Source organism: Tauraco erythrolophus, chromosome 3 (assembly GCF_009769465.1).
Source record: "Tauraco erythrolophus isolate bTauEry1 chromosome 3, bTauEry1.pri, whole genome shotgun sequence".
Taxonomy (NCBI): Eukaryota; Metazoa; Chordata; class Aves; order Musophagiformes; family Musophagidae; genus Tauraco; species Tauraco erythrolophus.
Window position 1 is genome coordinate 98,138,513 of NC_141467.1, and position 25,888 is coordinate 98,164,400.

At 40.0% G+C, this 25,888-nt stretch overlaps 1 protein-coding gene across 2 annotated transcripts in view; it reads left to right on the forward strand.

Moving 5' to 3' along the window:
* The window catches only part of KHDRBS3 (KH RNA binding domain containing, signal transduction associated 3), a 109,218-nt gene that overhangs the window by 13,982 nt on the left and 69,348 nt on the right, over window positions 1–25,888 (forward strand). For both annotated transcript variants that reach the window (XM_086609578.1, XM_086609579.1), the window contains exon 2: window positions 17,262–17,380. In XM_086609578.1, the coding sequence (XP_086465704.1) occupies window positions 17,262–17,380 (119 nt within the window). The remainder of the gene's footprint in view (window positions 1–17,261; window positions 17,381–25,888) is intronic.

The following is a 25,888-nucleotide window of genomic DNA, read 5'->3' on the forward strand; positions in this document are numbered from 1 at the left end:
ACTTGATTATTCTGTGTAAAGTCTGTAGAAATGTACTGAAACCTGCTATTTAAACTAAATATAGGAATTTTTCTCATAAGAAAATTCCTAACACAATTGTCACTGGGAAAAAGTTGTTCAGTGGAATCTGGGATTTTGAAATTAGCTGGATTAAAACTAAAACAGTAACATTTCTAAAATTAATTAATGACATAACTACAGGAGATAATGTGGCTTCTGAAACTACTGTAAAATTGAGGCATCACGTTTTCTACTTCTGCATGAGCACTTGATTTTAAACTGTCTTCGAATTTGTAAGACAAATCAGTTCACAATATCTTGACTGCTGAGTAGTTGCACAGAACATAATCATAGAATCATAGAATCATAGAATGGTTAGGGCTGGAAGGGACCTTCAAAGGTCATCTAGTCCAACCCCCCTGCAAGGAACAGGGATATCTCCAACTAGATCAGGTTGCTCAGGGCCTTGTCCAACCTGGCCTTGAACGTCTCCAGGGATGGAGCATCCACCACCTCTCTGGGCAACCTGTTCCAGTGTTCTACCACTCTCATAGTAAAAAATTTTTTCCTAATATCCAACCTGAACCTACCTCCCTCTATTTTAAAACCATTACCCCTTGTCCTATCATAACTGGCCCTCCTGAACAGCCTCTCCCCATCTTTCCTGTAGGCCCCCTTGAGGTACTGGAAGACCGCTATAAGGTCACCCCGGAGCCTCCTCTTCTCCAGGCTGAACAGCCCCAACTCTTTCAGCCTGTCCTCATAGGAAAGGTGCTCCAGCCCTCTTATCTTCGTGGCCCTCCTCTGGACCTTCTCCAACTGGTCCGTGTCCTTCTTATGTTGGGGACTCCAGAACTGGACGCAGTACTCCAAGTGAGGTCTCACGAGGGCAGAGTAGAGGGGGAGAATCACCTCCCTCGACCTGCTGGCCACGCTCCTCTTGATGCAGCCCAGGACGCGGTTGGCCTTCTGGGCCGCAAGAGCACATTGCCGGCTCATATTGAGCTTCTCGTCCACCAGTACTCCCAAGTCCTTCTCCTCAGGGCTGCTCTCGATCCAATCACCACCCAGTCTGTATTTATGCCTGGGATTGCCACGACCCAGATGTAGGACCTTGCATTTGGCCTGGTTAAACTTCATGAGGTTGGTACGGGCCCACTTCTCCAGCCTGTCGAGGTCGCTCTGGATGGCATCCCTCCCTTCCAGCGTGTCAACGGCACCACACAGCTTGGTGTCATCGGCGAACTTGCTGAGGGTGCACTCCATGCCACTGTCCACGTCACCGACAAAGATGTTGAAGAGGGCCGGGCCCAACACGGACCCCTGAGGGACGCCACTTGTGACCGGTCTCCACTTGGACATCGAGCCGTTGACCACTACTCTCTGAGTGCGGCCATTGAGCCAATTCCTTATCCACCGAGTGGTCCATCCATCAAACCCATGACTCTCTAATTTAGAGAGAAGAATGTCGTGCGGGACAGTGTCAAAAGCTTTGCACAAGTCCAGGTAGATGATATCCATTGGTTGACCCTTGTCCACCGATGTTGTCACCCCATTGTAAAAGGCCACCAAGTTGGTCAGGCACGATCTGCCTTTGGTGAAGCCATGTTGGCTGTCACCCACCACCTCCTTGCTCTCCATGTGCCTTAGCATGGTTCCCAGGAGAATCTGCTCCATGACCTTGCCAGGCACAGAGGTGAGGCTGACCGGTCTGTAGTTGCCTGGGTCCTCCTTGTTTCCCTTTTTAAAAATGGGGGTTATGTTCCCTCTCTTCCAGTCATCGGGGACCTCGCCAGACCGCCACGACTTCTCAAATACAATAGCCAGTGGCTTGGCAACTTCATCCGCCAGTTCCTTCAGGACCCGCGGATGGATCTCATCAGGTCCCATGGACTTGTGCACCTTCAAGTTCCTCAGATGTTCTCGAACCTGGTCTTCAAGTACAGTGGGCGGTGGTTCATCCTCACAGTCCCTGCTAGTTCTTTCCACAGCTTGGGTGGTAAGACAAGAGGCTTTACCATTGAAGACTGAGGCAAAAAATTCATTGAGTACCTCAGCCTTCTCTATGTCCCGGGTAACCAGAGCACCATTATCCTTCCGGAGGGGGCCTACATTCTCTTTGGACTTCCTTTTGTCCCCTACATACCTATAGAAGCATTTCTTGTTGCTTTTTATATCCCTTGCCAAATTCAATTCCTTCAGGGCTTTAGCCTTCCTCACTTGATCCCTGGTCACTCTTACAGCTTCTCTGTATTCCTCCCAGGCTATCTGTCTCCGCTTCCACCCTCTGTAGGCTAACCTCTTCATTTTCAGTTGGTCCAGGAGCTCCTTGCTCATCCACGCCGGCCTCCTGGTCTTTTTGCCTGACTTGTTCTTCGTCGGGATGCACCTCTGCTGAGCTTGGAGAAGGTGCTCCTTGAATGTGGACCAACTTTCCTGGGCCCCTTGTCCCTCCAGGGCCACCTCCCATGGCACTTTGCCCATCAGGTGCTTCAAGAGGCCGAAGTCCGCCTTCTTGAAGTCTAGGGTACAGAGCTTGCTGAATGGTTTCCTTGCTGCCCCATGGATCTTGAACTCCACTGTGTCGTGGTCACTGCAGCCAAGGCTATCCTTAAGTTTCACCTCGCCCACCAGTCCCTCCCTGTTGGTGAGCACAAGGTCAAGCATGGCACCCCTCCTTGTCGGCTCCTCTATCATCTGCAGGAGGAAGTTGTCATCCACGCATTCCAGGAACCTCCTGGACTGCCCGTGCCCTGCCGTATTGTCTCTCCAACAGATGTCAGGGTGGTTGAAGTCCCCCATGAGGACCAGGGCTTGTGACCGCGAGGCTGCTCCTATCTGGCTATAAAGCGCCTCATCTGCTCTGTCCTCCTGGCCAGGTGGCCTGTAACAGACTCCTACCGTAACATCCCCTATCCGTCCCCGTCCTCTAATCTTGACCCATAAGCTCTCTGTCAGCTCCTCCTCCGACCCCAGGTGAAGCTCCACGCACTCCAGCCGGTTGCTGACGTAGAGAGCAACACCCCCTCCTCGTCTCCCCTTCCTGTCCTTTCTAAAAAGCTTATACCCCTCCATGTTGACACTCCAGTCATAGGAGTCGTCCCACCACGTCTCTGTGATGCCAATAAGGTCGTAGCCCTGCTCATGTACACGCATCTCTAGTTCATCCTGTTTATTTCCCATGCTGCGTGCGTTGGTGTACATACACTTTAGCTGGGCTCCCGACAGGAGAGTCAGAGAGACAGAATCCCAATAATGAAGGGATTCTTCTTAAAGCGATAACATAACTATGTCTATTGGAAAAAAACTTGACCTTGGGCTTTAAAAAATGCTTTTTACTGCAGAAAGATGTTTTTTTATAAACAAATTTACTAACCTGAACTATATTACTTAAGGAACTGTTTAGTTTCACTTAAGCTAAACATGGAGACACTTTCTTTTAGATAAATTATAAATCAGCTGTTTCCTATGTCAAGCAATAAATGCTACTAATACTATAGTATATTTTAACTGTCTTTGCAAGGTGTTTTTCAGCAAAAGCTTAGTGGCATAAGTGGGTACTTCAGATATTTATGCATGTATAAATCATGAAGGCTTGTTTAATTTTTTCTTAAATCTGTAAAATTGAGTGATGTTTGGCTAGGTGGATGCTAGAAATACTAGTTTAAGAAAAGTTGGAAGATTACTTTCCTCAGTGAAGATGCTACATGGATAAGCACTTTGTCCTACAGAGAACGGACTTATTGCAGACTTAGATCTCATTTCTTTCCTGGAGAAACTGGTCTGTTGGCAGAGATGTTAGTTTCTTCCCGTATGAGTTGCAACTAGAATGATTCCATAAACTGAACTCTCAAGGTTTATCACACAAGTGTGATTTTGGTCTAAAATTCCATGAATTGATTCAACTGATTGTATGAGTCTATGTTTAATAGAATAACACTTGGAAGCAATTGAATGTGATATCAATCATCTTAATTCTGTGTAATGTATATCTTCATATGCAGGAAAGATCTGGATTCACTTCCTATGGAGCATGTGGAAAGGATAGTAATTAATGTTATCCTTTTGCTAGTTAATTTTTAACTTGGATGCTAAGAGTTATTAACATTCAATTTATGTTGAAGCTCATACATAAAATTTCCACATTAATTTTTTTAATCTGCACTTTCCCATAGGACAGTGGACGTACAAGCTGCCTTTTTGTTTTTCCTGCCAAGCTACATTACTGCAGCCAAGGACTGGAATGGATGACAGATAATGTAATAAAAGTACTACCTACAATAATTGTATCAAAAGTAGTGTTTTGCCTCTTTTATCTGCTGGCAGTGGGAGTAATGGCTTTCTGAAGGATTAGGGGTGTTAAAGTAATCCAGAATGGCGTAATGGAATTTGTCCCCTTTATTCTACGTGCACCAGCTAACCTCCATAGATTTGTTTCATACATCTGTGGACCAGAATACACAAATCCTTTAGGATCTTTGGGTTGTTACCTTTTGTAAGTATTCTAAAAGCATTTTTCACATTCTTGAGCTATATTTTTGTTCTATGGATTAAAATACAACCTATCAATGATGCTGTGTCCTTTCACATTGACCTGTGGTGCCATGTTCTTTATGTACAGATTGACCTCGCATCTCACTTGCACATCAATAGTTTGTGCTTTAGCATACGAAGGTGCAGACAGGAAGTCTCAGGAATCTCAGCAATTTACTTCAAAGGACCAGGAAACCTGCTTTACAAACAACAAACTGAGAAAACTGAACAGTGGATTGAATCAACACATGAAGGTTACTCCAGCATGTCCTGTTTTCAATAGTTAATCTTTTACAAGCTCCAAAGCAGTGGTAGCTTATTCACCTGGCCAGTGCTGTGTCACAGAATATATGGATGTTTTTCTCAATTTTTGTAGTGAGTGAGGTTATGCCTGTTGGTAATGGTTATGTTGGATCCAGTGGGTGTGAGTTTTCTAAGTCCTAGGTGTCTGGTTCTAACTCTGGGTTTCACTGAATTCAATGCAAGAATTTAGATGCATTGCAGGTACTTGTGATAGTCTCATCCCTGTTCCTTTCCCATGAACAATGAGTATTGAGCAGAAATGTATTCTAGACATCTTGGTGTTGTGGGAAGCAGTGGGAAGAGATGTTTAACTTTGGAAGAATGCATATGCTTCCAGCTATGCAGGGGAGAGTAATGGTGAGGCTATGGAGAGAGGAAACAATGGACTGCTGTATACTACATCTGTCTAAATCTGTTTCTCTGGACTGTTTGAGCACACATAATCCTATGATGCAAGATGAATTTCTAGCATGCTTTCAGGTAACAGATTGTGACTTCCCGGGCTACAGTATTTAATGAGAAATCTTGAAGTAGGAGCAGAATTCACTAGAACTAGTTTTTTTAAATACCAAAGATGGAACAAATCTTTCCTTCAAAAAGTCCTTTCAAACTTTTCTGCAAAACAGTAGAAATCATACTAAAACTTGCATCAGTGCTGAGTTGAGAGGAAGGATCCCACTTTCAAAGTGCTGGCAATGCTCTTCTAGTGCTGCCCAGGATGATGGTGGCCTTCAAGCATACATTCCTGGCTGGTGTTCAGCTCTTTTCTGCAAAGCTGCTTTCTAGCTGTTTGGTTACCAGTCAGTTCTAGTGTGTGAGGTTATTTCTCCACAGGTAGAGGACTTGCACTTCCTGTTAGGCTTCATGAGACTGCCCATTTCTCCAGCTCTTCAAGGTGCTTCTGAGTGTCATCACAACCTTCTGGTGTTTGAATAATTTCTCCCAGTTCTTTATCTGTAGACTTGCTGAAGCTGTACTCTGTCCCATCATCCAGGTTATTGATCATAGAATGGCATAGGCTGGAAGGGACCCTTGAGATCATCTAATCCAACCTCCCTGTCATGGGCAGGACCACCTCTCAACTAGATCAGGCTACTCAAGGCTCCGTCCAACCTGGCCTTGAACACCTCTAGGGAGGGGGCATCCACAACTTCTCTGGGCAATTTATTCCAAAGTCTCACCACCCTCGTACTGAAGAATTTCTTCCTAAGATCTAATCTAAATCTTTTCTCCTTTAACTTAAACCCATTTCCCCTTGTTCTGTCAGTGGACACTCTTGTAAAAAGTCCCTCCCCAGCCTTCCTGTAGGTTCCCTTCAGGTATTGGAAGGCAGCTATTAGGTCCTCCCGAAGTCTTCTCTTTTCAAGGCTGAACAATCCCAGCTCCTGCAACCTGTCCTCATAGAAGAGGTGCTCCAGCCCCTTGGATCATCTTTGTGGCCCTCCTCTGAACACGCTCCAACAGACCTATGTCTCTCTTGGGGGGGGGGGGGGTGTGTGTGGTGTGTGTAACTGTAACATCTTGATGATGATGTTAAACAGTATTGACACTTGGAGCACACCACTAATGTCTGGCCCTGAGCTGGGCTGGTTGTGATGCCACTAACGACAACCCTTTGAGCCAGGCAGGTCAGTTTTCAGTCCACCTCACTGTCCATTTCTCTGGCCTATTCCTCATCAGTTTACATGAGGATGGAATGGGAGACAGTATCAAAAGCCCTGCAACAGATGAGATAGATAACATCAGCTGCTTTTCTCATCTGTGGAGGTGAGGTGATTGATGCAGAGATACTCATATTGTTGAAGGCTGTTTGGTATGGTGTGACTTCCCTGTCCTAAATCTGTGCAGACTACACACAATCACCTTGTTCTTCATACACTTGAAGATGGCTTTCCAGAGCTGTTTACTGCCATCACCTTCCAAGGGATCAAAGTTGAGTCTTACTATCCTGTTGTTCCTTCTTGCTCTTGAAGACAGGACTGATACTTGCTTTACTTCAAGTTATCAAGAAGATTCCCTGATGACTATGACCTTTCAAAAACAGTGGTCTGTCAATGATCATCAACCAGCTCCCTTGACACTTGTGGATGTTTCCTGAAATGTCTGGTTTACTGATTATTTCAAATAAATTGTCTTATAGATGTGAATTGTGTTTTATTAGATTTATCAATAGGATGTGACATTTTATGGAATTAAGGGTTGCTTGAATGTGAGGCTGTACCCTGGCCTTCTGTCATTTGGGATGGAGGGTGCTGGCAAAGCTCTAGAGTTGCTAAGAATGATTTTTAGAGAAGTAGAGGAAGATAATGCTACTTTGTCTAGCTGATAGCTGCATAAATCTTGCGTAATACATGGTAAACAGTTGTAGGCTTATTTGCGTAACTATCAGTTATACAAAACATAGGGATGGAAGATACCTGCGCTACCAAAACGCATCTTAGTAGGATATCTTAGAGTATTGAATGAGGTTTGTTTGAATCTGTCAGTAGATTTTTAGACTGCACTGTCTTTGCCAGTGCTCTAAAGTTTTAAATGTGGTCTTTAATAGTGCTCAGGTCTGCTTTAGAGTTCAGTAATGATGTACTATGACTAGTGTTTTAACTTGATGATAGTTTAAAATGTGATATATATATGCTAAGAGCTGCAGGTCGTATCCCTTTTTCAAGAGATCTGAATTATTATCCTTCTTAAAGTTGTTAAAGGAATCACAGAACTTATTGAATAGCTAATGGATGTAACAAGAAAGGATATAGACCCTTCTTGAGGACTCACCAAGATGACAATTTGAATCTTGTGTAAGGGCTCGTGTTCATACATACATACATGTGGAAAAGATGGAATTACTCTTTGTAAGGGCTCTTGATATGAAATCCTAACTTTAGTTTGTCTAAATCCTGTGCCCCAAGTAGTAGATGATGAACTATGTGTTGGATCCCCTTCTAAGTCATGGCTTTGCATTTGAAGTCTGCATCTGAAGTAGCTTTATGTCTGTCCTGCCAATTGTCTTGCTTCGAGGGAGCCACTTTAGGCTGATGTTTAAAGCTCTATGAGAAGTGTCTTCTAAACATAAAGATCACTTAATACTAACCCCTCTGTTTTGTTCCTACCATATCATTTAAATAGTTTAGAGGGCTTTCAGAGCTTTACCTTTGGGGCTTGTGGGCTACTTGTGCTGTCATCTGGAAGCACAAAAATGTACTTGCAGAAAGAATTGTTACCTACAGGCTATTGCATGGTAGCTAAGGTAGGTAAAAACAAGATGGTAAGGGTGCCTTTTAAGACACCTACTTACAGGAAAAATCATAGGATGCCTGAGGCTTCAAGAAACTTCTAAAGGTCCAGTCTTGTGCTCAGAGCAGGAGAAAAGCCAATGCTTTTGCCAATATTTAAGCAGCAAAGTTAGGTGTTCCTGAAGCAGGGAGGAACAGGGAAGTGAAATGTTTTCATCCTCATAGGATGCAGTATCCAAGTTTGAAGTACTTGCCTGTAGGGTACTGTTCTTTTGCATATGTAGGTTGCCTTTGGAATTTTTTTATTTTTAAGTTGCAGAGCAAATGAGTTGACATTTTTGCAGTTAGTAGATTTCCTGACTGTGCTAGTGTACAAACACTCATGTTGAAAGAAAACTGTCAACACCAGGTAAATCATATCAGAAATTTTAGCACTGTTTTAAGTTCACAATGAGATAAATAATAATGAAAATTATTGGAGTAGGGTGGATATATGGGACTGAAGCCTATGTTTACATCTTGTTTTTTTCCTGAGCAAGACTGACTGAACATCTGTTAATATCTTAGATGCTACTTTTGACAGTTTCTATTGTGATACTTCTACTTTATTGCTAATATTAATCTGTTCGAACGGAGTTTTAGTGTAGTCATTTTTGATGTCAAGGTAATAGGTGTTCAATTAGTTTTGAATTGCTTAAAAAGGTCTATTCAAAATTTTGTCATATTGGTGACTGCATTGATGTGAAAATACATTTCAGTAGTACTTAGACTGTGAAATAGGACTTACAATGCCTATGAATGCAATTTAAATGAAGATTGGTTTAAGTCCTTCAACAGGGATATTATTAATTTGAGTATGCTGAATGTTGTAGACATTCTAGCATGAACCACTCATTTTATTGTAAATTCAAATTAGATTCATTGTCAGTTGCTTCTGCAAAATTAAGATGGCATATAAAAGCCAGTTATTCTGAATTCAACTATTGTAATAACATGCATTTCTTGAAACAAATTCCTATCTCTTATGCGTAGTTCATACTCTTTATGTATTACTCTTTAAGCCAGTTCAGAATTAGGACCTACTGCAGAGGCTGAATTTGTGATTTAAAAAGGCTTTTTTTAAAGTGTCAAAATGATGGCTAAGGAGAATAGGTGGAGTTTCCTGAAGTTCACAGAGGAATGGGAATGGGTGCAGTAATAGAGCAGCTGCATTAAAAAAATTATTGCATTTTTGATTCAACTCTTGTAGACCCATTCAGGATGGATCTAGATGTAGCCATTCCACATATATTTAACTCCTTTCTCTTCAAAAATTTTAAGCTATTTTTGTTTGCTTGATTACTTTAGTTCTCTGATTGGCCTTTTTCATGAACATACAGTAATTAGTATTTACTTTGGAAATATCTTGTGGGAGGGAAAAGGGGTATTTGTCCAAGTGTCTACTTACATCAGAAAATGTTTAGCTACTGGTCTCAATTGTGTGGTGGTTTTTTTTTTCTGGGGGATTAGGATGTGATACAGAATTCAAACTGAGGAATTGTGCATCTTTTGTGAATATATACACAAAAACTTTAAAACTAACTAGACTATGCTAGACATGTTTCAAGATACTCAAAAGCAGGAGGCTGTTTACCTCTTCTGTTTAGTGCAAAAATTGGGAGTGTGGTCCAGCTGCATGCTGATCAAGAGGACAGGGAGAGAGTAGCAGGTTGAGGGAGGTGATTCTGCCCCTCTACTCTGCTCTCGTGAGACCCCACCTGGAATACTGTGTTCAGCTCTGGAGTCCCCAACAGAAGAAGAATATGGAGCTGCTGGAGCAGGTCCAGAGGAAGATGATCTGAGGGCTGGAACACCTCTCTTATGAAGACAGGCTGAGTTGGGGCTGTTCAACCTGAAGAGAAGGCTCCGGGGTGATCTTATAGCAGCCTTCCAGTACTTAAAGGGGGCCTACAGGAAAGCTGGAAAGGGACTTTTTCCAAGGGTGTGTAGCGATAGGACAAGGGGCAATGGATTTAAACTGGAAGAGGGCAGATTAGATTAGATCTAAGGAAGAAATTCTTCACTCAGAGGGTGGTGAGGCAGTGGAACAGGTTGCCCAGAGAAGTTGTGGATGCCCCATCCCTGGAAGTGTTCAAGGCCAGGTTGGATGAGGCTTTGGGCAACCTGGTGTAGTGGAGGGTTTCCCTGCCCATGGCAGGGGGGTTGGAACTAGATGATCTTTGAGGTCCCTTCTAACCCAAACCATTCTATGATTCTGGTAGGTCTTAAAGGCTGCTTTCAGGAAATCTGTGGGGTTTATCTCAAAGCCTTTTGAAATGTATTAAAGTCTTAGTGTGGTGATTCTAGTTCAAGTTCATGTTGTGCACTACTATTTTCAGCTGAAAAGTCAAATATTTGTTTGACAGGTACTGTTTCAGATAACTTTTAATTGCCCCGTTAGTAGGGCAGAGAATAAAGGAGTCCAGTGTAAGAGATGTATAATCTGACGCACAGTTGAGACCATTTTACTATGACAATAATAAGATTAAGCTCTCAAAGTCATCAAAGTTTAGAACTATTTTTGGATTCATCATCCTATGTTACTGCATTTTGGATTTACCAGAACAAGTCATGGAAGGGCTGTGAACATTAAATCAACATCCAGCATAGCAGACTTGATACAAATTGGCTTCATTGCACAAGTTCTAACTGCCAGTATTTTCAGAATAGGTGGGCTTGAAATGTGCCTTTTGATATAAAGTATGGATTTTGCCACAATGAAAATTTGCAAATAAGAAACAGTATAGAATGCTGGAGAATTTTACCCATGGTATGAAAGTAATGTTTTAATCTCAAAGACTGTTTTGGAACTACGTAGTGATACTCTCAGCTGGAAGGGTTGTAGAAAGCTTGAGGAAACTGAACCACTCTTGTCCATGTTTTTGCCTCCCTTAAGGAAAATTTTATAAGGAGATATTTATAAAATGTGAACTAATAAGCCGAAGTATGTTTTTTGTAGTACCTTGACTTTTTTTTTCTGATATGAAGCTATATGGAATTGTATTGTCAGGCCAGGTGTCATCTGTCATCTAGCCAAGTGTTGTGTTACCAGCAATGGTCAATAGCAATGATTTTTTTTCAAGAAGTAAAAGGACAGGGAGGGTATTTAAAGATACTTCCACAGCCTTCAATTTGATTTAAAAACTTTCTGAATTGAAGATGGTGTGTTTTTTCTAAGTTGACTAGGAAGTCTTGAGAATTTACTGAGAAATACTGTTGGTTTTGTGCATGCTTCAGTAGTTGCATAAAAGTTGTTTGACTTATTCTAAATTTTGACTTTTTTTTCCTCTTAGCTACAAGCTAATAAAATTGGAATTGTCCAAACAAAAGCAAAATATTGCTGCTGGTATATAGTATTAGTAATTTTCAAAACCACTTCAGTGATTTCAGTCAGGCATTATTTAGGAGTATTTATAAAGGATAATGTTTTTTCTTACAATACTTTCATTTTCAAAATTAATGTGGAAACTCTTTCTAGCGAAATTGCAGTTCTGCCAATCCCCTGTTTTCTGAAGCCATGATCATCTGGAAGTTCTTGAATTTGAGCCTTGGATTCTTCACTTGTTCTTCCATCTGAAATAGAAAAAAAAGTAGAAATAATTTTAATTTAGTAGGGTGTCTGATAAGACTTCTGATTGTAAGGAACAATAGTAGAATATTAAGTATTTGCAGACAAATTTACCTGGTTCCTGTTTCTCTTGATCTTGTGTTTTGGAAACATTGTATTAAGGACAAATGCAATAAACATGTATTTTTACTTTGACAGTTGATCTTACATTGATTATATTGATTTACTACAGACAAATACAGAGCATTGCTTTGTTCTGCATTAAACACAAGTACTTCTATTGGCTTAGCAGAGGGAGCTGGAATCCTGGCTTGTAGTTCTGCCACAAGAAGATTAATTCTACCTAAAGATTAACGTGAAACAATTCTACTTTGTCATTATCTCGTGTATCTAGCAATATTATTCAGTGAATTAACTGAGGAGTAATCATTGCTTAGATCTCTGCTATGATTAAATGTAAAGAAAAAAAATCTATGCAGTTGTTTCATCCAGTTAAAGTCCTGGACTGTTGTATTAGCTGCATCCTTGATTTGAGAACATGGGATTTTAATCTCCAGCATTACGGGAAGCTTTAATCACATGTTTATTTACTATTTGTGATCTAGGAAATGTCATTGCTTCGTATAGCTAAGCAGTACAGAATGTAATCTAAGGATTAGAAAAAGACAAATCTTCCTATCCATTTGACCTTGAAAATCTGATTGGATTTCCTTGTGATCTGGCATGATTTTTCCCTAATTATCTAAAGCTTGGTGGATGTGAATGATAGATATTGAAAGAGCTGTGCAGGTATGGATAAAATTCTAATGCTTAACTTTATTTCATAGTCATCTTGGATTTGAGTGCAAAGAAATGACAAGAAAAAACAAAAATCCGAGAGAAAACGCAGTCCCCATGTAAGATAAAATTTCAGTAGCCTTGACTTTGTTCATTCAGAATGAAAGTCTTACAACAGTGCATATGCATGAAGTCTGAAGCCAGTTTGATTAACTTTGGACCGTAATAGGAAAAATTTCTTATCTTATTTTGTAGTGCTATGGCAATGGGCTATGACTGTTTATTCAAAAAAAACCAAATCATTTGACTTTAAAACAAATGGGGAGTTAAAACAAATGGGGAAAATCGTGATCCATTTTGCTGAGAGTTGATTGGCAGTTTATGAATTTCAGTAGCTTCTTCAGGTGAATGGAAAGTTTATTAAACAGTGAAAGTTAAAGAATAATGATATGATTGTTCTTAATGTTCAGTAAAAGGTATGCACCTATTTGGGGTAGGAACACTGATCGTCAGAGCAATGAAGGGATTTCTTTTTATATTTACTTTGGCTACTTCAGGTTGACTGGTTACTGGAGCAAGAAGGGAATGTTCTTTCTAAAACCTTTATTTTTGTGTTAACTAAATCAAAATACTGTAGAATTATGAGTGTATCTAGCGTTAATCAGGTTGCTGTAGTCACGTCCTTCAAATACTGAATTCAAATTATGTAAGCTAAAATATTAAGGAAATACAAATAACACTGTATTGATCTTTTAAGGAATTTGTGCAGCTGGCTTATCTGAGGAATGTTAGAACTGAAATATTGTTAGAACTCTGCTTTGAATTCTTCAAATACATTTTAACCTTGATAAGTCTGAGATATCTGAATGTTACTGAAACAAATTTCACTTTTAGGTGTAATATTTCTTGGCAGTTTCTAAGAAGGTCCTTAAACCACTGTTCATTCATAAACTTGTGGTTCTAATTTAAAATTTCTTACTATTTCTGGAAATACATTTTTTTGAAATTAAATTTTCAAGTGGGCAGGAGGATTGCAGTGTATGCCGTACTATGCAGTTGTGTAATATGTGACTCAACAGGAGAAAACACGTTTAGCTTTACTAGTTCATAAAATATATGGTAGGCTTTGGCATTAAGGTACTTTTATTTTGTATGTTGAGTACTTAGAATCATAGAATTACATCACAGAATGGTTAGGGTTGGAAGGGACCTCAACGATCAACTAGTCCCAACCCCCCTGCCATGAGCAGGGACACCCTCTACTACACCAGATTGCCCAAAGCCTTATCCAACCTGGCCTTGAACACTTCCAGGGATGGGGCAGCCACAACTTCTCTGGGCAACCTGTTCCAGTGCCTCACCACCCTCTGAGTGAAAAATTTCTTCCTTATATCTAATCTAAATCTGCCCTCTTTCAGTTTAAAGCCATTGCCCTGTGTCCTGTCATTACAGAGAGCAGAGTAGAGGGGCAGAATCGCCTCCCTTGACCTGCTGGCCATGCTTCTTTTGATGTAGCCGATGATATGGTTGGCTTTCTGGGCTGCCAGCGCACATTGCTGGCTCATGTTGAGCTTCTCATCCACCAACACTCCCAAGTCCTTTTCCTCCGGGCTGCTCTCAATGCCTTCTCCTCCCAGCCTGTACTTGTGCTTGGGATTGCCCCAACCCACGTGCAGGACCTTGCACTTGGCCTTGTTGAACTTCATGAGGTTCTCGCAGGCCCATCTCTCCAGCCTGTTGAGGTCCCTCTGGATGGCATCCCTTCCCTCCAGCATGTCCACAACACCACATAGTTTGGTGTCATCTGCGAACTTGCTGAGGGTGCACTTGATCCCACTGTCCATGTCACCAACAAAGATGTTAAATAGCACTGGTCCCAGTACTGACCCCTGAGGAACACCCCTTGTCACTAGCCTCCACTTGGACATTGAACTGTTTACCACAACTCTTTGAGTGTGACCATCCAGCCAATTCCTTATCCACTGAGTGGTCCATCCATCAAAACCGTGTCTTTCCAGTTTAGAAACAAAGATGTCGTGTGGGACAGTATCAAATGCTTTGGATAAGTCCAGGTAGATGATGTCAGTTGTTCTTCCCCTATCCATCAATGTTGTAACCTCATCATAGAAGGCCACTAAATTAGTCAGGCAGGATTTGCCCTTAGTGAAGCCATGTTGGCTGTCACCATTCACCTCCTTGTTTTCTATGTGCCTTAGCATAGTCGCCAGGAGGATCTGCTCCATGATCTTGCTGGGCACAGAGGTGAGACTAACTGGCCTGTAGTTCCCTGGGTCTTTTTTCCCCTTTTCAAATATGGGGGCTATGTTTCCCCTTTTCCAGTCGTTGGGAACTTCACGAGAATGCCACGACTTCTGAAATATGATGGATAGTGGCTTAGCAAATTCATCAGCCAGTTCCTGTTGATGCACCTCATCTGGTCCCATTGACTTGTCCGCCTTCAGGTTCTTTAGATGGTCTCGAACCTGATCTTCTCCTACAGTGGGCAGTTCTTCATTCTCCCAGTCCCTGCCTTTGCCTTCTGTGATTTCAGGAACCTCCTTCACTGGAAGAGTAATTATAGCTACTGAAAACTTCTATAAGATCTTGTATCAATCTAATGTGAATCTAACTGCCAGGACTCGTGTGCTTTTATTTGTTCCAAAATACTATGGTACAGTGTATTAACTTAATTTTTAATCTTGAATGGAGTTGAACTGTGTTTTTTCTGATTTTTCTGCACAAATTCTAGTCCTAACATTTAAAGTCAATGCTAAATGAAGTGGTATTAAATTTTGTTGTCAGTTGTAACAAATGGATATATTTTTATTACAATTCTAATATTTGGTATTTCTTGGTATAAAATGTTGTTCAAGAACAGCATACTTCTAATCACAGTTTTGAGCTTTGAGTATTTATACTGTTAAAAGTGTATATCAACAGCAGCATTAAAAATCAGTGTCATATTTCTGTTTTCCCATCATAGAACATGCAGACTTCTAAGTATCTAGTCTTATTTTCCGAGAGAAATCAAAGAACTTTATTGGAACTGCCCATGTTGTATCAGGAAGCAGAGGTGTTAAAAGTAGTTTAGTTGAATTTGAGTGCTGTGATAAGGCTACATTCTTATATCTGAATGTGATATTCAGAAACTTTGCCAAAAAATACCAGTTACCTGCTTTGAGTGGGAACATCATGCCCTATAAAATGTCAGTCTTAATTTCATCTGGAAATGAATTTCTATGTAACTTTACATCTTTTGCCAACCTGTAGGCTGGGGGGTTTGGGGTTCTTTCGGAGCATGCTGCAACATAAAGGGCACTTCAGAGGAAGGTTGCTTTGATAGGGCTTCTCCAGAATGTTTACATTACTAGAATCCATATGCATCAAAATTCTAGAGATTTACCAAGAAGATTTGAAAGTATAGCTGGGGAAGGCTTTTCTTTGAAGAAGCCTTCAGGTAGTCTGAGGCTAGCTTGACTTCCTTAGTTCTTCAGTCACTGAACACGAACTTTAATACATGCAATTGTATTCGTTTCCCATTCTGTGCTAGGGAGGTGAGAACTTGCATGGAAGACTGGAGTTTCAGCTATTGGGAAGGATGTTAGCATCTTCATTTCTGTTGTGGTGAATGGGAATGGACTGGTAGTCATCAAACAAAGCTGCTAATGATGCATAGATTTTTTCAGTACTACGAAATGTGTTGGATTACTACTTATGTTTTTCATTGGAAGTACTTTCAAACTAAATTGTGTTTTCAAGTGTATCTAAAGGATTCTTTCTCCTATATTTTTGGTGGTTTCTTTGCACTCAAAAGTTTTTGCTGCTGTCTCCTGTTGGCATAAGATCACCTTTCTACTAAAACTTCAAGGTCTTGATAAATGTCATTAACTACTTAAGTAGAGTAGAAGGGTGTTTCTTGTTGTGGAAAACTAACAAGATATTTGAAGATGATTGTGGAAGACAAATACTAGATGGTCATAGAAGAAATCTTGTTGCACTTCTGAAGTTGATTGGATTTTTATATCCTCTGCTAACATGTTTAACTCACGGTGTGCTGGACCCAATCTAGCAAAGACTTCCAGCAGTGCTTTGTTTTTAGTCTCCTTTTACGTTCCTCATGCTTCCTCACCAATGAAATAAAATCTGCAATTTTTCATTAGCACATTGGAGAGTCAATATTTGGGGAGAATTGTAACCAAGAATCAGTTTTTTATGTAGCTCTGGAATAAGTAGTCATACAGCCTGGGTTTGAACTTGTAAATCTCATTCCTAATTATGTTGTCATTGATATGACACTAATTTCAGATTTTTTGTTATGATCTATGTGCCTCAATAACATTCCTGAAACTTGGAAAGATTGATTTAGTATTTGCTCATAAATGCACTGTAGACAACCACCATTAAAACTCTATACTTTGTTCATAGTATAGAGGAATAAAAGTCAAATATTAAACTATACTATAAGTTTTTGTATTTAAAAATCAATAAAGGTGTCTAAGAATAGTCTTTGCTGCATGAACTATATAAAATGTAAATGTATCCTAAGTGTTAAGTTAAAAGGTAGCATTTAAAATGCTTGCAGTGCTAATTCAAGGTGCTGATATGAATATTAAACAAGCCTGAAAAACCAAAACATGGTTTATCCTGTTGACCTATGTAAATAATTACATGTATTAATTACACAATATGCCCTATGTGTTATGTAATACAGTATTAATTTTAAAATTTTTTATTTATGCTGACTTTGAGGATTCTCAGATTTAGTTATTTTCTCAGTTTAATACAACAATCTAACTTTTTTCCTTTAACAGAAATTGAAAAATTCCAAAAAGGGGAAGGAAAGGAAGAAGAGAAGTATATTGATGTAGTCATCAATAAAAATATGAAGTTGGGACAAAAAGTTTTGATTCCAGTAAAACAATTCCCTAAGGTAAGCCCAGTTTTTCATACAAGATAAATCTAAGTGCTTATAAAATAATTCCACTAATACCATAACTATTTTAACTATTACATTTAAAACTGTTAACAATCTCTACTGTTGCTGTTCTGCAGTGTGTTCTGTAGAAGTTCTAAGATAGGAACAGTTCTTGTTGGAATAAATGTGCAAGAAAGTGGTACTAGAATGAATGATAAATGAATCATATTTTTAAGATAGCACGATCCTTCTCTTCAGAATATCAAAATAAATGGAAAATAATTAAGTTGACTGTAATACTAGGCCTAAGCTTTCTTATGGCTTCACCAAAGGCAGATCGTGCCTGACCAACTTGGTGGCCTTTTATGATGGGGTGACAGCATCGGTGGACAAGGGTCGACCAACGGATATCATCTACCTGGACTTGTGCAAAGCTTTTGACACTGTCCCGCATGACATTCTTCTCTCTAAACTAGAGAGGCATGGGTTTGATGGATGGACCACTCGGTGGATAAGGAATTGGCTCAATGGCCGCACTCAGAGAGTAGTGGTCAACGGCTCAATGTCCAAGTGGAGACCGGTCACGAGTGGCGTCCCTCAGGGGTCCGTGTTGGGCCCGGCCCTCTTCAACATCTTTGTCGGTGACGTGGACAGTGGCATGGAGTGCACCCTCAGCAAGTTCGCCGATGACACCAAGCTGTGTGGTGCCGTCGACACGCTGGAAGGGAGGGATGCCATCCAGAGGGACCTCGACAGGCTGGAGAGGTGGGCCCGTACCAACCTCATGAAGTTTAACCAGGCCAAATGCAAGGTCCTACATCTGGGTCGTGGCAATCCCAGGCACAAATACAGACTGGGCGGAGAATGGATCGAGAGCAGCCCTGAGGAGAAGGACTTGGGAGTACTGGTGGACGAGAAGCTCAATATGAGCCGGCAATGTGCTCTTGCGGCCCAGAAGGCCAACCGCATCCTGGGCTGCATCAAGAGGAGCGTGGCCAGCAGGTCGAGAGAGGTGATTCTTCCCCTCTACTCTGCCCTCGTGAGACCTCACCTGGAGTACTGCGTCCAGTTCTGGAGCCCCCAACATAAGAAGGACATGGACCAGTTGGAGAGGGTCCAGAGGAGGGCCACGAAGATGATAAGAGGGCTGGAGCACCTTTCCTATGAGGACAGGCTGAAAGAGTTGGGGCTGTTCAGCCTGGAGGAGGCTCCGGGGTGACCTTATAGCGGTCTTCCAGTACCTCAAGGGGGCCTACAGGAAAGATGGGGAGAGGCTATTCAGGAGGGCCAGTTGTGATAGGACAAGGGGTAATGGTTTTAAAATAGAGGGAGGTAGATTCAGATTGGATATTAGGAAAAAATTTTTTACCATGAGAGTTGTAGAACACTGGAACAGGTTGCCCAGAGAGGTGGTGGATGCTCCATCCCTGGAGACGTTCAAGGCCAGGTTGGATGAGGCCCTGAGCAACCTGATCTAGTTGGAGATATCCCTGTTCCTTGCAGGGGGGTTGGACTAGATGACCTTTGAAGGTCCCTTCCAGCCCTAACGATTCTATGATTCTATGATTATTGTTGGTGAAAGTGCAGCTTAAAATGCACCATTAAGGAACTCACTGTGTAAAGTTTTTCTTTTCATCCTCTGAAGTTTCAGCCATTTAATTCTTGAGTTATGTCTTCACTACTAAATTATGCAGTCCATTCTGGAGGCGTAGGGACTTGTTTTGTTAATATCTTTGACCACCGTGAATTCTTTACACTTACTGCCAAGTATTATCCTGTGCTAAAACATTGCTACCTGGAAGCACTTAATTTAACATTCAGTAGGCTGTGGAACTTTATTCTTTTGGTCTCTTTTTAAATTTTAAACTTAATGTTATGAAAATCAGATTGCATTTTTTTCACTTGTTTGATTTTCACTTGTTTGAAATGGCTTTTTCTTCCTGCTAGAGATTTCAAGACAGCTTCTGTTTCTGCTATGGAGGAAAGAAATTCCTTCGTTCCTTCCTCTATTTCTTTAGGAAGACTTTTTATAAATATCCTTTTTCCCCCCACTGTAAGTGTTTTTCTCACAAGACTATGCTGGGTGACTCACAGGGATTGCTTTACTGCTTTTCAAAATCTTGTGAAATACTGCTTGAGTGAATTCAAGACTGCATACCATTTATATGTGGGCATCTCTTTGGAACTCTGGCTTAAGTAGTCTTTATGACTGGAAAGAGCTGTATACAAACAGAGAAAAATAAAGACGGGAATGTAAAAGATAGGGGAAGCTTACATGCTTAGTGCTTGTAATCAGGATGTTTTTCTTACACATGTTGAGATGTAGATACTTGAGCTCAAGAGGAAGAAAGGCAAAATGTGTATTAGAGAAAAACAGTGCCTTTTGAAAGATGCTTCTGCTTCTTTCCATAGTGTCAACTTTCTTTAAAGGACTAAATACTGATATTCTCATTTAGGATAGCTGGTGGGAAAGCCCTTGCCATTTTTTGAACAGGCACATATGGTCTATGTGTTCCGTCCATGGAGACAGTCTTTGCCTGGCTGAGCTGGAATAAAGCCTGGTGTGTGAATTTGTATGCAGATAGAGCCCTGATGTAGTCCTGTATGTCCCTGTTTAGAAGACCAGGATCCAGGGGGCACAGCACAAGTGCTGTGCAGAATAGACATGCCATGTGAGTTCCTGTGTCTCCACTTGACCTTTCTCCACAGAACACAGCATATTGGTATCTCTACTCACACAAGTCTTCCTTCTGTCAAAGCAAATAAAATCCTAGGTATTTTCCATTTAAGAACATTTTCACCCCAATATAGGAGGCCTCATTTTTTTCTTAGAAATTTCCATTTTATTACATATAGATGGGTATTTATGTTAAAGCTTACTCATTACAGATTCTGTATAGTCAAAAGGAATTAAAATTGTAAAGGAGTAGTCTGGGAGGTGAGTATGAATTCAGACTTGTGACAGCTACTCTTGAACTTCTCTGAAAAAACACCCACCCCAAACCACAAGCAGTCACTGCAGTTTAGTATCACTTGTTTACTAGAACCAGGCTTGTGGTTTTATTTCTGAGATCTAGTAAAATTAAATACATTGTATGAACTGTCATAGCTTCTACATGGCAAACTGAGAGCCTTAGTCTGGCATACTGTAGTCTGCAGTGAGTGGCATGAGTATTGAATGCCTGTACACAGGTGGGAAAAAAGTCTTTTTGCATCCTAATGTTTGCTCTAAAGACTAATCCTCTTCCTGTTAGGTGTGTTCAAAGGAGGTCTCAGAAATTAGGAAAGCTTTATCAAGTCTTTTGGGGTGGATGTGAAATTATTCCAGTTATCGTGGCTTCTGGGCATTATTTAGTGCATGCATTGTATATTTAGATTCTGCAGAAAGTATTACATGGTGCTTATAAAACCTGAAATGATGCTTCATATGAATGCTTCATGCTTCTGTGCTGTTCTTTTCTGTGCATGTGTACGGTTCTCTAAACCATTTGTCTAAAAGAGGTGTTAGTGGTAGTGCAAATGTGTCATTTGTAGAAGGTGCCAAGTGACAATACCTCAAAAATGGTTAAAAGATTTAAAAATGGTTAGATTTGATTCTGATTTATAAGCATTTTTCTTCTTCTTCCTGATCAGTATTGGTGGCAAAAGCTTCAGAAGAATGAAACTTAAGTTTTAAATATGGATGAAATCTGTGCAAAAAGCTTTTCTGCATGTGAATATTGAATTTAGAGCAGTTCCAGCAATCTGACATCTGTTTCTGTACGCCTGCAGTCAGCACTAATGCTGTTAGCTGTTGTGCAAGATCCTGGGCAAAAATATACCTCCAGTCTTTCAGGTGTTAGTGAGCAGAGAATCTGCCATTTGCAGCTTACCAAGTCTCTGCAATAATAAACCTGTCAAACTAGCATTGGGGTACCAGTTTGTGTTGAATCTAGCAAACTTGGATCTTTAGAAAGTGTTGAGGAAAAACTAAGCTTGTTTCGACTTTACAAATAGGATAGTGTTTCCCCAAGTAAATGATCCTGCTTTTAAACAGAATCAAAAAAGCAACTTATTATTTATTAAATTGTTAACAAAGTTTAATATCTGAAAATGAAACTAGCTACAAATATAAGTGATTTTGCTAGCAGAAACTATTCCTTTGTTTGCCAGTGATGACTCTGACAATCAAAGATGCTTCTGCTGTTTAGTTGTATCGATAGGATTAATGAAATATCAATTATATTTTTTTGTGGTAAATGAGGTCTCTGGACCAAAACAGCCCACCAGTGTAGTTACCCCTATTCAGACAGTTTACTAAACCTGACACAGGGTTAACTAAGTTTCCTTTAAGTATTTCATTGCCCTTTCACTCTTTAAAGCTTCTCTCTAACTCTGACTCCTTGAATAAATCATGATGGTGTGAACACGGGTCAGGCAGTCCTAGCTCTGATCTGATCAGCCTGGCATTGTAATGCCTGCTCGCATTGCCTGTCCTGTCAGATATATTCTTGCAGGCTCCTGGCTGGGTCCTGTGCAAATTCAGCCTCATTACCTCTGACAGCTCTGGAAGGTGACAGGTTAACTGCAGCAGAAAGCTATTCAACTGAAGTTCAGAGCAGCTGGGTTTCTATTGGAAAAGTCTGGTAGACCTCAGATTCAAAAGTAGGTATTTTGCTTTTTTGGGCATCTTTGCTTTCCCTCAAACTTTATAAGTTTTTGGTCTTCTGCTTCATGTGCGAACAGTTGAGGGTCTGTGATGTGCCTAACTTGCCTCCTACCTAACAGCTCTTAGATGCTTCCACAGTGCTATATATTTATATACTTTAGCTGGGACCTTTTGTCTTGCTCAAACCTTGGCAAGGTTAATAGGCCTGATGTTAGAGCTAGCTGGCCTAAATGTGTTTTTTGTGTCTGGACCTTGTTAGATGGTGACAGAATAGCCAAGGCAACCTGAATTGTCGGCTTTATGAAATGATTTGTCAAGATAGTTAGTCCCAGGAGTTAGTTCAGTTTCTGCTTGTGGGTGGTTGTGTATTTGAATCACTTTCTTCATTTGGGTTCTTTATAGACTCCTGTGCCCATTAAAAACTACCTGAATTAACATGCCTTGATATGGTGACAGGTAGTCTTACTTAGACAACCTTGTGGAAACTCATCTAGAGATGATGCAGGTCTGGTCAAGTCTTTTCAAAATCCGACTGTATACAATCTTGTTACGAATTTTTCAGGTCGGTCCAGCTCTTAAGGATTCCTCTGCAAAGTCTAAATTGCTGTGATGGAAATTAATCTGAGGTAGTTAGGTAAGGCTTGAATATGCTTTTAGTAATGCTGTCTACAATCCTATTGTAACTGGGAGGTGCTACAAGCAAGGATTAGAGAGGTCAGGGCTTTTATGCAACCTTATAGAGAAAGGGCCAACTTTTTGAGGTAGGATTCACTTATAAATTAAGTTACCTGTGTGTAGGAGTCCGTGTGAATGCTGGATGTTTAAACTGCAGTTAGTGGAATAAGATTTTGTCAGCTTAGGCAATGGAGTTCAGGGGGATTTAATACACCTTGCTATTTGATCATCTGAACACTATGACTGACTTTAGGTCAAGTGTGAAAATGTGACCCTTAAACCTGTACTTCTGTTGCATTTCATGCTTGAAAATAATCTTCAAATGTGCACAGGCTTAAAGATAAAGGCAGAAAAATTGACCTGGTCATGAAAGGTCATGATGTGTTTGTCTTGAAGGGACTCTCTGGATTTATCCCACAACTGCTATGAAATGCCAGCATGTGTGCAAGGTGTTTTATAGCTTAGATATACACAAATGAGGCAGGAGGATGTTATCCCCTTCCCACACTTTCAATTAATATGCATTGTGAAGTAGTTTAGTCTCAGAAATCTGATTTTGCTTTGACAGTTTAGTGAACTCAAATTTTCTGAATTCAGAGGAAGAATAGCTTCCATGGATGATAAATGGAACAATGATGGTTTTCCATGAGATGGATCAAAACTATGGGAACAATTATTTCTGTTTTGTGACAGGCTACCATTTCAAAAATTGCTCCTAGAACTACACTTAAATACTGGGTGAATCTCAAACGTCGGTAACAAATGGTCTGTGTTGTATTTCTTGAAATGATACTTGAAATATATATTCTCAAAAATTACTGACTTATGTAACTGGTATCCATTTAAGCCTTTTAGCTCAAATTTAAAGTGGAAATACCTGTTTTAAAATGTCAGTCATATACAATATATCTGCAGTTACGTAAAGTCATGGAGAGATGAATATTTTAACCACATGACTAGTTAGAAAACAATTTTTATAACACCTTAGTTCTAAGGAAAGTCAGAATGAGAATATGTAGTTGTATAACCACAAGTGACATGGCAGAAGAAGCATCAAATACAATACCAGGATAACTTTTGAGCAGCTTTGTAGTAATTGACCAAGCTTTCTGCTGTGAATAAATATGTAAAGACCTATTACTGTGTTGTGTGAAGCAGAGTGTAGTTTGATGTGGTACCATGTAGATGCTTGAAGTATTTACTTTGTTACAAAAAACTTATTTCAAGAAAATAAGGAAGAAAAATCTTGATTTCATGTTTCAGATCATTGTAAGGGAAAGTGCTCTGAATCTTAATTTAACTGTTTTAATTTTTCTAGTAACCCTATGACAGAGGAACCATCGCAGAAAACTAAAATGCTAAAAAAGCTTTCTATGGCTTTAATGGCAATGGCTTGCTTAGAGCTTTACAGGAAAGCATTTGGTCAAGTGTTTATATTTTCACTAAATATTTTAAGCTGGATGAACCATTCTCAGCAGACCTGTCTTGGTGGGGATAAACAAAGATTATTTTTTCTATTATATCCTCTTTTCTGTAATATACATTTAAAAATGCTGTAGCATTGGCATTAATTCTTTTTTTTGCTGACATTTATAGAGTAGATCAAATACTTATGACGAGAATGTCTCACTTGTATAGCCTTTGTAGCTGTGTTTTCTCTAGAACTGTTTTCAGGGAATAGCTTCAAGCAGTGATCTGGAAAGAAAATAAATCTCTATATAACTGTTAAAGTCATATTTTGATTTGGGGATTCTGAAGAAATGGGTGTTAAGCAGTGATGTCCATAATCTCCATTGTACTATATCTGCAAAAATGCTTCTTAAAATGATGATTTATAAATATTTAGTGAAGAAGCAAATTTCAAACAAACCTGATTATTCTTTCATTTTCTTTCTATTTCTTTATTTTTTTCCTATTAAATGTGTTTTAAATTGGAGATTTTATAGATATACAGCAGTTTAAGATCATCTGTGAAAGCACAACAAATAAATGTTTTCAGTATATTTAGCCAATATTTGTAGACTAGTGCACACCATGGCCAAGGGAAAGAATTCCGTATCTGAGGAACTTGAGAAGGGGCTGTTGCACTTCATGATGTATCTCTAACCACAAAGTAAACCACAGGTGTAGATTTAGGGGAATGTACTTTCAGTGATCAGAGGCTTTAGGAAATAAGAACACCACTTAAATCTCTCATCCTTTTCCACAAACTAATGTATATCTGATGCTTTGTAGTGATGTAAGGCCACAGTGGGTACAGTTTATCACAACTGGAGTGTTACTTGGCTTGAACTGTAGCTGGGGTAACAACTTGTCCCATCTTCTCCAGTTGTTTCCTCACAGGTCTGTTAATCTGAATCTTGATACTGTTTTTGCACAGGTGCCTTAAATGTTTTCCTGTGATTTTGTTTGAATTATCAGATTTGATATATCCTTCAGAGCTGGTCTAGAAGCAGCTTTGAGTTGGGGACTTTATATTCTACTTTATATACCTTCATCCGTAAGATCCTGATTCTTACCTAATACATTGGAAGCTGTCTTAATGTATAGACAATCCTTGATTTAACATGGATGATTCATCCAGTGTAGAATAATATTCATGGATGGCTCTTCAGAGTTCAGCTGTCCTGTGTGAATATGGCAATAGCTTCCAGATTAGCTTGTGTTTTGGTATTTACGGCAGTTGGGATGTGATCATGCTCTACTAGGGAGAAGAGTGAGTGAAGAAGTGAGTCTGGCGTGTCTCATTCTGAGCCAGACATGGTGAAAATGACTGATCTGACTTGTATGGAACTTCTCAGATGTCTTTTTGTTACTATCTTGTGCCTCTAATTCAGACAGCTTATAAGCTTAAATTCAATACTAGACCTTAATTTAATTTTTGTTCTTGTGCTCTTGGGCAAACAAACTCTAAGAATGTGAGGCGTGGGAACTGCCCATGAAACTTGTGCATGGCTGTCTTGTGTAAGAGCTAACTTGGATCTGCCAGACTTATTTGCTCCTGGTTCACCAGCAGATAGGCTTGATTTGCTAATGAAATTTTTGTGATGAAAACTTGTGTCTTACTGTGTGGTGGTTTTGTACCTTTAGGTTTGAGTTGTACTCCTTGATTACTGGAGATAAAGAAGTATATTGATAATCATAGTAACTTGTTGATGTATTTTTGAGTGCTTTTAGAACCTTATGAAATATCTCAAAAT